The 11,822-nt window shown below is 42.6% G+C and overlaps 1 protein-coding gene across 1 annotated transcript; it reads left to right on the top strand.

Annotated features, from left to right (window-relative positions):
* The first annotated feature begins 1,397 nt into the window (after nucleotides 1-1,397).
* LOC139364585 (pyruvate dehydrogenase (acetyl-transferring) kinase isozyme 2, mitochondrial-like) lies at nucleotides 1,398-10,008 on the top strand. Its single transcript, XM_071101449.1, has 11 exons — nucleotides 1,398-1,710; nucleotides 2,342-2,483; nucleotides 4,507-4,578; nucleotides 4,887-5,071; nucleotides 5,918-6,007; nucleotides 6,235-6,312; nucleotides 6,469-6,545; nucleotides 6,685-6,783; nucleotides 7,809-7,919; nucleotides 8,131-8,244; nucleotides 8,366-10,008. The coding sequence occupies exons 1-11, from the start codon at nucleotides 1,593-1,595 to the stop codon at nucleotides 8,507-8,509; spliced, it is 1,230 nt and encodes a 409-aa protein (XP_070957550.1). The 5' UTR covers nucleotides 1,398-1,592; the 3' UTR covers nucleotides 8,510-10,008.
* Nucleotides 10,009-11,822: the final 1,814 nt, after the last annotated feature.

Genomic DNA, 11,822 nt, shown 5'->3' with positions numbered 1-11,822 from the left:
TAATGATGTGTGAATAGTTAAAGTACATAAGGGAAAATGATGTCTTTAACCAAGTTAAAGGCTTTAACTGATGTCTTGAGATGTTGCTTCAATATTTGCATATAATTTTCATTCCCTCATTTTTCCATGATGTCAAGCAAAGAGGCACTGAGTTTGAAGGTAGGCCTTGAAATACATCCACAGGTAAACCTCCAATTGACACAAATTATATCAATTAGCCTATCAGAAGCTTCTAAAGGCATGACATAATTTTCTGGAATTTTCCAAGCTGTTTAAAGGCACAGTCAATTTAGTGTATGTACACTTCTGACCCACTGGAATTGTGATACAGTGAAATAATCTGTCTGTAAACAATTGTTCGAAAAATGACTTGTCATTCACAAATTAGATGTCCTAACCGACTTGCCAAAACTATAGTTTGTTAACAAGAATGGAGTGGTTGAAAAATGTGTTTTAATGACACCAACCTAAGTGTATGTAAACTTCCGACTTCAACTGTATGTTGTATTTAAACGATGTTTGTTCTTCACTGGTTGCCCTTTTCTTGTGGCAACAGGTCACAAATATTGTTGCTGTGGTTGCACAGTGTGGCATTTCACCCAATAGTTATGGAAGTTTATCCAACTTTGATTTTTTTTCTCATTCTTTGTGTGTCTGTTTAATTTGAGGGAAATATGTGTTTCTAATATGGTCGTACATTTGGCAGCAGGTTAGGAAGTGCAGCTCAGTTTCCACCTTATTTTGTGGGCAGTGTGCAAATAGCCTGTCTTCTCTTGAGAGCCAGGTCTGCCTTCGGCGCCCTTTCTCAATAGCAAGGCTATGCTAACTGAGTCTGTACATAGTCAAAGATTTCCTTAAATTTGGGTCAGTCACAGTGGTCAGGTATTCTACCACTGTGTACTCTCTGTTTAGGGCCAAATGGCATTCTAGTTTGCTCTGTATTTTGATAAATTCTTACCAATGTGTCAAGTAATATTTTTTTGTTTTCTCATAATTTGATTGGGTCTAATTGTGTTGCTGTCATGGGGGTCTGTGGGGTCTGGTTCCAAGTCAAATGAACACAGGAATGTGAAAATATTGAAATGAACTATCAATTATAATAAAATTACCTATGCCCTGCATTCACAGTAACATTCAAATTGAGCCCTTGTTTTCTGGACAGCAGTAGGCTACCATCCCTGAACGTCACCTTGTTGAGGTTGTCAACAGCATAACAGAGATTATTTCCAGACAGGCGACAGAGGTAGACTACAAGTAGGTTAATTTAGGTTATGTAAATTAGAGATGGCACACACAATCTGTCAACACCATCATCATGCCCCTGTTGGGTTGTTGACTATGTCTTGTGTGGGGGTGTGGGGGGGTTCCTAGCACTGCGCACTGACCGCCCACTCTCATTGGCCAGCCCTGCGCATAAAGCAACGCTATTGGCTGGAGAAGTCTACTTCAAGACAACTCCAACTATCGCAATCTTCAGAAAATCAACATTGAACGTAAACACTCGAGACAGACCTAAACTGACAGGAGCTATACATCTTGTGTTCTGAACGGACATTTCGATTTTTCTTGACGATTTTTAATTGCCTTGCATAATGAAGTTTGTCAGATTCCTGATGAAGAACGCTGCTTTGGCCAACGTGCCAAAGCATATTGACCATTTCTCTAAATTCTCACCATCACCTTTGTCTATGAAGCAATTCTTGGATTTCGGTGAGTAGAATACAAACTCAACGGCATCATTTTGAATTCCAATGCCATGATGTTGCTCAGCAAATAATTCGAGGGCACAATGTTTCAATATTAATTTCAACGTCGTGCACACTGATAGAGGGATATCATTGTATGTTTTGTAGGCTTGCAGAGTAACACATGGTAGGAAATGTAAAGAAAATGGTAATTAAACCATACAAGACATAGGGGTATAATCTCAATCTAAACTACAACACTGACTATGGTAATTAGATATCCTTTTTCAATATGTTTACACTGACTTGTCCCTTGTGCAAACAATACTACCTACGGATGTAGGCTGGATCAAGTTTGACCCCAAGCAGCAGTCACATGTACTGAACATGTTTATGTAAGGAAACGTGGTTGTTCCAGCTAGCCAATCATACTGTGTAAATGTAGACTACAACGTTACCATGGTTTTCAGTAACGATATGAGATACTGAAGGAATAGGCAGAAGCCTGTCTGCATAGGCCATAGTTTGGCATGTACAGGTGATAATGATGATGAGGGTAAATAATAGCTATTATTATTATTATTACACAATTGCTTTGATATATCCTCAAGCACTTTTGCTCTAGCTTATCTAACTTTGACACCGACCATCTCCAGGTTCTACAAATGCCTGCGAGAAGACATCCTTCGCCTTCCTCAGACAAGAACTCCCCGTCCGGTTGTCCAACATCATGAAAGAGCTCAACCTCTTGCCGGACCGGTTGTTGACCACACCATCGGTGCAGCTGGTGCAACGCTGGTAAGAGACTGCTAGAGCAATCAGGAACCTATCCGAAAACGTAAACTTTTAACGGGACAGTAGCATATATTGTCGCCCTCTATATACTATAATCGGGATGTGTTGTGCCACAGTGTCAGCACAAACGTGTTTATTGTTTGCAGCATAGCGCACATACCCGGGGTTTGATTAAGCAACGTTGTTGTCATGGTCATTTGGCCAATGCATAGCTATAGTGTCCAAGCTATGCGCCACTCACTCGCGCTGTGAACTTTGTCCCAGTTCCCTCCCTCCCCTCGTTGTTTTTGACTCAGTGTTGTCTTGGTAGGAACAGTTGAGTATAGTGGCCTACGTCTCTGACCGCTCCGCGCACTCCAGAGTGCGAAAGGGGAACTTCAAGTGCAAACTGTACCATTGCACTTGTGTAATAGCCAATGGAAGTATATTGCACTTTGGGTTTTGATGAAGGAAGTCACAAAATACCTTTACAGAAAAAAATAAACGGCAGAAATCTGATGTTTTAGAATGTGCATTGGAATGCCAGAACTCAATTTGATAATGTTATTGCACTTCTACGGTATAACATGATTTGAATACGCATGGTATTATTTGGTGTATTTTCTTGGTATGACTGAGTTTTATGACCAGAAGTGTCCAACGATAACACATCGAGCACATCGGGCGTGTACGTAGCTCTGTAGGATGTTTATGCTAATGGTTTGAATGATGAAATGTGTCTCCAGTTTGCGCACCCCGGCTATAAACGGGAAGATGTTTTTCTTGCAAGTGGCTGCGGGAGCACATGTTCCAAAAGTAGCTGTGTACTGCTGTGATTGTAACGATCTGCCTCAGGTGGAGTCGGGAAGACGTAAAATGAACTTTGCTGTGAGCAGGGTACATCACATTGAACCCGGAGAAAGACTTTCAAACGAAGAAAAACACACTTCCTTTATTCCTGAGGTGAACAATTTGATTTAGTGGCCATAGTTAGATCACCATTACAATGCACATTTACAATGCACATTTACACATAGCTCTAATTGCACATCTAGTCAATGGGATTGATCATCTAATAATCTAACAGCTGTGTAGCAAACGGGTAATATAATGTGTTGTGTCAATTTGAACTGCCATCATTAATATGATAACTGGCACATGATAGATAGTAGGTTCCCGTTATATAAAGAAGACACAGTGCACTGCCCTGATATGTAATCTTGTTTTCCCTTGTAGGCAGGTAAAGGAAGTGGTTGGAGCTGGGGGTGGTATGTTCTTGGCATACTGCCCTCTGATTGGTGGAGGAGAGGGGCTGGGACTGCGGAGTTCCCATCTCTTGTTGTGTGGAGGTCAGATAGGGGTGGCTAAAAATGTTTCCCCGGATACACAAACAGGAGTGAGCCACACCCAAAGTGAGAATAACACGTTCAAAATGTGTGGTTGACAACAGGCCTTCATAGGAATCAATAGAGATGGAGTATAGATGAAACAAAGCACTACATTGTTATTTTATCTTATTCATGGATGCTTGTAGCAGTTACACATCAAGTAAAATGTAAACATGCATCTTAAGGTTATCCTAGGTTCCTGATTTAAGAAAATAGAAATCATATGGACATATTGAGACACACACAATGTGCCTAGCAATGCGAGATGGATGAGGGGTGTCCTGGTATCAGAGCGATGCAGGGACAGGGATGCAGGAATGGCACCTAGCTGGTCCAAAAGCCAACTGGAAAATGACCAGTGCAAAAGTACCTTCCCTATCTACTAACTGTCTCTTTTGACACAGCCTGAGACCCAATAGCCTTTTGCATTACTATTGCGAGTCAATGTTTTTTTTCATCTCAGTATTTAAACAAATGTTGACGATGGCTGTTTGATTGTAACGTGGCAATACCAAGGTCACCTAATCAACTCTTCCTTCTTTCTCTCCTAGGTACATCCAAATACTAAGGTCACCTAATTAACTCTTCCTTCTCTCTCTCCTAGGTACATCCAAATACTAAGGTCACCTAATTAACTCTTCCTTCTCTCTCTCTCCTAGGTACATCCAAAGCCTTATGGAGATCTTGGACTTCCTCGACAAGAGCCCAGACGACCACAGTGTCTTGGAATCGTAAGTTTGCACCTCCATATTGTGGTCCTGCGTGGCTCAGTCGGTAGAGCAGTAGAGCATGGCATTTGCAATGCCAAGATGGATGAAGGGTTTGATTCCCACTGGGGCCATCCGTACATGAAATGTATGACTTGACTGTAAGTCGCTTTGGATAAAACCGTCTTCTAAATAGCATATATTAATCATCTAATACTAACTCTGAAAAACTAGCTGGTTATTATTATTATTATTATTATTTTTTTTTTGGGGGGGGGGGGGGGATTGTTAAATACTCAGATTGACAGCCCCCTTTCTCTCCCTCTCTCCAGGTTTGTTGAGTCCCTGGAGACCATTAGGAACAGGCACAATGATGTGGTGCCCACTATGGCGCAGGGCGTCATCGAGTACAAAGACGCCTTCGGCCAGGACCCGGTCACTAGCCTGAACATCCAGTACTTCCTGGACCGATTCTACATGAGCCGTATCTCCATCCGCATGCTCATCAACCAGCACAGTAAGTCCCGCCTCTGAGGTCACAGGCATTCCACATGGATTAGTTCAAAATAAGCTTGTCAGTCAAAGCTATCTGTTTATTTTCTAACATAGTTTAGGGGATGTGTTTTTGGGGACTTGCCAACCTCTCACCAATTCCAGGGGAGCAATTCTTAGAAAATAGCTGTTGCTGATGGTTGACAGGGATTCGCCTATATCAGTTTGGCCTTGACCAATCCAGTTCCCCTTAACTGAACCTGCAACTCAAGCAGAAGGCAGTGCAACAATTTGGCTCTGGCATTGAACAAGCCGTTTGAAGCTGAGATTAATGCTTACACTGTTAGTCTTGACACACATCCAAGTAGTGTTCTAATTGTGCTGGCAACCAGTTATACAAGGGTTGGCATGGAAAGACTGGCAGAGGTGCTTGCACATGCTTAGGTAGATTTTTTTGACAGTCTCAGCCCGGAGGCTTGACTATAAGACAGGAAATAGGGTTGTTAAGAGAATAAAGAACTAATTTTACTCGTTTTTGCCTCTAGAATTTTCCAACTGTAGTAGGATAAGTAGTGTCCATGCTGTGCTATGGGTACAGCATTTTGTGTTGTCAGCTCTTATGCAACCAATGAAAAACAGGTTCAAACTGCTCTTCGAGTTTGGACCACTTTTTTTCCCACTTAACCCACCTCAGCTCTATTTGTCCAAGGTCATTCAAACAGAACTGGGCCTTGCCGGTACTCTCCTGCCCAGTCTTTTCCTTTTTCAATCATTCACCGAAACATTTTGGACTTGGTCCACCACATGTAACAGTCTAACTCTTCCCCCCCCTTTTCCTCTCCTCCTCCCCTTGTCCCTGTTTTCTCTGCAGCACTTGTATTCAACGGGAACACCAACCCAGCCCACCCCAACACCATCGGGTGCATTGACTCCCTGTGTGATGTCACTGAAGTGATTCGAGGTTAGAGAACCTTTGGGGCTTGCTCATTAAATTGGTCTAAGGTGAAAATTAGGTGTTAGGGTGATAGAAAGACCCAGTTTTTGAAGTGCTTATTCTGTTTATTTGAAGCCGATAACTCACAAAGAGTGGCTCTGTCTACATTTGGCTATCATGTTCATTTTTGTTTGCGGAGTGACAGCTGGAAACAGCTAATCACATTTCTTTCCTTCTCCTCTCTTTCTCTCCAGATGCGTTTGAGAGCGCCAAGATGCTCTGTGAGCAGTACTACCTCGGGGCCCCTGTGCTGGAGCTAAGGGAGATGAACTGTAAGCAGAGCAGGCCTCTAAATTTGGAAGAAAAAAACTCACACATTATCTTAAAAGCTAAACAGTGTGACATGTGGTACATTAGTAGCTATTAATAGGGAAATAAACCGATGCACCTATGGGGATTTCATAGTCTGTTATCATTTCCCTTTTCAGCCAACAATGTCAGAGATCCAATCCAGATCTCTTATATCCCCTCCCATCTCTACCACATGCTGTTTGAGCTCTTCAAGGTGAGTCCGTGTAATGATATCTTAAAACTCAAAGTGGATGATGGGGAGAACATTGCCTGCATGACTTTAGGGCAGTAATATCAAATTATGATGGCGTGTGTTGGCAAGTACCTGAACGGTCTCTTTTGATGTCCCCCAGAATGCCATGAGAGCTACAATTGAGACCAATGAAGTCAGCAACAACCTCCCACCCATCAGAGTCATGGTGGCCCTTGGCGGAGAGGATCTGTCAATCAAGGTGAGCGGCAGGGCAGACTTCCAATCACAGCGCTCATCTAGCCTTGCGGGAATTAAAATCAAGATTTTTTAAATTTTACCTTTATTTAACTTGGCAAGTCAGTTAAGAACAAATTCTATTTTCAATGACGGCCTAGGAACAGTTATGCCTTGTTCAGGGGCATAACGACAGATTTGTACCTTGTCAGCTCGGGGGTTTGAACTTGCAACCTTCCGGTTACTAGTCCAACGCTCTAACCACTAGGCTACCCTGCCACCCCAAGATGATGAGAGAACTGGGGACAAAGTATAGAACTGTTGGAAACTCGGTTAAAAAAAAGTGAACGTTTCTAATCCAGTTAAACTCCATGAAACCGCAAAACAACAAACCCAAAATAGAACCAACACATACGCCTGTGTGACCTCTAACCGTAAACCCAATCCTGTTATTCAATTGAACTCCCTCATTGCGTAACCACTACAAATCCTTATTTGAAACAGCCCAACGGTTTGTAAGAGAAAGAGGATGCTGGCAGTAATGTTGTGCCACAGCTTAGCTCTCCTCTATTGTGCCCTCCGCCTAGTTCACCCCCTAGTACAGCCTTGATTGAGTTATCCAAGGCATCATTCCCATCAAGAGCCACTTAAGCCATGCTCTCATTAACAGGATTGGACAAAATATTTAGTAAGGGATGAACTACAGCTGCTATTGGCTGATGTTGTTAACCTTTCCCCCAATTCGAATCTTAGCAGTGGTGAATGTGAAACTATGGCTGTCTCAATGAATTTGAGCTAAATCCTCTCATGATCCACCTCCACCAGGTCCATCTGCTCACCTCTGCACTAGATGCCTTGATTATTCCTAATGACCATAGCATTTTCTTCTCTCTGGCCCGATGTTCTCTCTGGCATTTTTGTTCATGTATTCTTGCCCCAATATATAGAGTGTTAATCAGTGATAACTCTACTTAAATGGACCCAGATTGTCAATAAATGTGTGTGAGCGTAATCTGTGTGTAATCTCGCTCTCTTTCTCTCTCTTTTTAGGTGATGGATAGGGGTGGTGGTGTCCCTTTAAGAAAGATTGAGACGCTCTTCAGCTACATGTACTCCACAGCTCCCAGACCCGACTTCGGTGACAATCAGCGGGCCCCACTGGTGTGTGATACATACACATCTACTTATATAACCTCACAGAACCTAAAAACGCACAGAAGCCATACTTACGACTAGATGACCTTGTTTTTTGTTGCAGTATTTCTGTACCTTGAGACCGAAGATCCTATTTTTTTTAACCGTGCTAATAGTTCCAACCATGTCAATGTATTTTCATTAGCCGTAACATTTCCCCTGTTGTGTGTCCCTCCAGGCTGGTTTTGGCTATGGGCTTCCCATTTCACGCCTCTATGCGCGTTACTTCCAGGGAGACCTGCAGTTATACTCAATGGAGGGTCATGGTACCGACGCTGTCATTCACATGAAGGTAAGAGGCAATGACCTACTACCTCCGTATACAGCTCAGATACTAATAACCTGTCAAGTTGTCACATTCCTAGACATGCTAATCGCTAACTCTATCTTCTATCCCCCGCTCTCTCCCTCAGGCATTGTCCACAGATTCAGTGGAGAGGCTTCCTGTGTTCAACAAGACAGCTCTGAAACACTACAAAGTCAACTTGGAGGCAGATGACTGGTGTGTTCCCAGTAAAGAACCGCTGGACCTGGCCATATATAGAGTCGCCAAGTGAACTTTGACCTTTCAATTACCTTAAGCCCTAAGGAGAGAGAAAAGGGGCCAAATCTCAATGGGACCTAATGTTGACGTGGTGGTGGGGGGAAAGACGTCGCGACCAATCCTGGAGGAGATCTAGAAGAGAAGAAGCTTCTGATTGCACAGCTTTAAAACCCCTAGTGGTTTCCTGTTTCAGGAAGTGGGTAAACCCACTCACTTCCTGTCCCCACTAATGTTGTGTTCCTAGGAAGGGGGGGTTCAGGGAGAGGGGACCGAACCAGTTGCCTTAGAAAGGCCATCTTCCAAAGTGCAAGTGATTGTCGATCTCAAATTAAACTGCTCCCCAAATACGAGTAGTCTGATCTGTATGCTCCATCCCACACCAAGGCCCTTAGCGGGAGCCTCCTGCCCCACTTACAAAACCTGGATTTGGGGTTGACAGTGGAGGGGAGCATGAAAGTGAAGGAGGGGTGGCGGAGAAGGAGAAAAACCAAGGCGGAAGTGGGAGATCTTGTCATTCCGGTAGAACATGGGATCGACCATTTCAGAGTTGAGAAGGTACGTGGTCATGACGGTATTCACTGAAGAATAGCCACTTCATTTGTGGGTCGTTTCAGTGGAGGTCGCATCATTTCAAATCCTTATCAGAGTATGGAGAACACACAAAAAGGGGGTGTTTACTTATCAGTTATCAGTGTTGTAAAGCACGGTGACAGCCAGCGACTGGTTAGCCTTGTTGGCACCTCCCTTTGTTAGTCAGATCAGCCATGTCCGGTTATAACCTGTTATGAAGGTTGATGTTGTAGCAACATAACTATTCGACTGTATCACATAGTATGTGAAACGTGTGTTAAATTTCATGAGTGCCTATTGCCAAGTGGCCCACATTTCAAACATCAAACATTCTAATGTCCTTGATAAGTGCCTATGAATGCAGACAGAACAGATTGTTCACAAATATTAGCCAATTGGTCATTGTTTTCCTGGTATAAAAATCCTTTATTGTATATGGACCTACTTTTGTTTGGATTGGTCAGTGAGAAAAATGTATACGCAACATTGTTTTCTTTCCATTAGCCTGAACAAAATGTCCAAAACGCGAGCAAGTGCAGACAGCCGAATGTGTATTTTGTAATTGTGATGGATGGAATTCCTTGCCTGTGTGAATAGCTTGAGGTAGAAGAAAATGTGGAGATGTATTTCCTAAGATGGACGACTGCACTATAGAGGTTTGTTAATGGTACCACTGTAGTGACAGTTTGTCCTGCTTTGCAATAGCATGAACACTATTGGTCCAGGTGTGTGCGCATCCCTAATTGTAGCTGACCCAGTCCACTGAGTATCTTCTAATCAAGCCAAAACACCAGTTTGGTTTGTATTATACTTGCATTGAACAAAATGTACATTTCAAATGTCTTATTTTAAGGAATAAAGTGATTATGTAAAATAAATGATGTCAAATAAGGAAGTTGTTTTTCTTTGTTGTCTTGATTAAATAACAAACACATGAATGAACAACAACTGTGGCAGTAGTTCGATGCTGTACTTCACAGCCAAGGTCAAAGGTCAGTCATATCTGCTAAGTAAGCAGCCTTTAGGCCAGCATAAGCATTTATGACTGAGTTACGGTCAACTCTGTGACTTGTTGTGCTGATCCAGAGTCAGTCTCAGCATTTCAGCTCTACTGCCTGATCTCCCTCGAACAGCTAAACATATGCATACTATCAGAGAACAAGGGGCCGGCATGGAGAGAGCCTGCTGCAGGAAGCAATCAATCTTAACCCGTCAGGCGGCGCCCTTGGAACCAATCAGAGAGGAGAGCACAGCCCAGCTTTATGTAACTGTCTCTTCAAGAGAGAACAACAAGTGTAGGAGCCAGGAGCCAACCATTCATGGAGATATAGACCTGAGTTATGCCAAGTACTGTTTCTCTGAGGCGGCCACTGTCTTCAAAGGCACCTTTGTGGGACTCACTACAAATCTACAGAATTTGAATTTTGGGCCTTCAGTTGTTGCTGATACACTATACAGTTATATGTATAGTATGTACAGTACAAAATGAAATCGCCTTATCATATTTTTTTCCATCTCCCGTTGCTTCATGCGAGATTTATATTTCAACACCGGGTAACTTGGGATGGTTTCATAATGCGTTTCTTCTGCAGATGTTTATTCCATCACTGTCAAACCGATTTCCCCTTCTTGGAAAGAGTACATTCCTGGAAAGTATGTATGGGTGTGCCTTTGTCCGTGTGTGCGAGTCTGCGCACTGAGTCCAACTGCTGTGCTCCTCTCATTTTAGAACATTTTGTACAGCAGCCATTTGTGGACGTGGTTGGTCAGGCCTATATGTTATTTTGAGGCGGCGGTGAACACAATGCCTGCGCCAGTCATGACGCTCGATCAGAGGAGTGATTCAAAATATGATGAACCTCTGCAGTCTTCTTGGATCCCTTTTTCTAAGAGTGTGGGGGACTATCTTGTCCCACAGATGGTCGTCAGAGTAAGATCGATGAGTTGACGTTCAATTTGGACTACATTCCCATTTTCTATGCTTTTATAGCACAATGGTTCTCAATTTTCGAATGACAACGATACAAGAAATCCAAACTAAAAAGATGGGTCAAAACAACTTAGCATAGCAACTGTAACAACAAACTTAGTTAAAAAAAAAAAAAACGGTTGTACATAGGAACCTATACTCATGCATAGTATAACTAGGCTAATGTGTTCTAACCTAGCTAAAAACAAGCATATACAACCAAATTATCTTCCACATTGCCACCTCCCTGTATTGACGGCCGGTGGTGGGAAAAGTACCCAGTTGTCATACTTGAGTCAAAGTAAAGATACCTTAATGGAAAATGACTCAAGTAAAAGTGAAAGTCACCCAGTAAAATACTATTTGAGTGACAATAGAAAAGTATTTTGTTTTAAATATACTTAAGTATCAAAGGTAAATGTAGTTGCCAAAATATTTGTGATTAGGACAGTTTTCCTGTCCTGCTAAGCATTCAAAATGTAACGAGTACTTTGGGGTGTCAGTGAAAATGCATTGAAGTAAAAGTTGTCAAAAATATTAATAGTAAAGTACAGATACACCCCAAAAAACTACCTCAGTAGTACTTTAAATATTTGTCCTTAAGTACTTTACACCACTGTTTACGACCTGCTATAGGAAAATGAGGCAGCAGACTAGAGAGAGGTGGGGTGCATAGGGGACTTCCTGGAGACTTTGCCCACCATGCAGGGTGTTTGTGGGGACTTTGGCAGCATTAGGTCTTTATGACTGCAAACATCCACCCGTGTCCATGTCTGGTACACTGACA

This window comes from Oncorhynchus clarkii, chromosome 13, assembly GCF_045791955.1.
Source record: "Oncorhynchus clarkii lewisi isolate Uvic-CL-2024 chromosome 13, UVic_Ocla_1.0, whole genome shotgun sequence".
NCBI classification, from domain to species: domain Eukaryota; kingdom Metazoa; phylum Chordata; class Actinopteri; order Salmoniformes; family Salmonidae; genus Oncorhynchus; species Oncorhynchus clarkii.
Note: the sequence above shows the minus strand (reverse complement) of the source record. Positions and strands in the feature narration are given on the sequence as shown.

What these genes read in the sequence shown, in the direction of transcription:
- LOC139364585 (XM_071101449.1), top strand. Translation starts at nt 1,593, where the DNA reads ATGAAGTTTGTCAGATTCCTGATGAAGAACGCTGCTTTGGCCAACGTG. An exon ending in CATGCTCATCAACCAGCACA is followed by an intron (nt 5,072 to 5,917) that starts GTAAGTCCCGCC and finishes TTTTCTCTGCAG; the next exon opens with CACTTGTATTCAACGGGAAC. An exon ending in ACGCTGTCATTCACATGAAG is followed by an intron (nt 8,245 to 8,365) that starts GTAAGAGGCAAT and finishes TCTCTCCCTCAG; the next exon opens with GCATTGTCCACAGATTCAGT.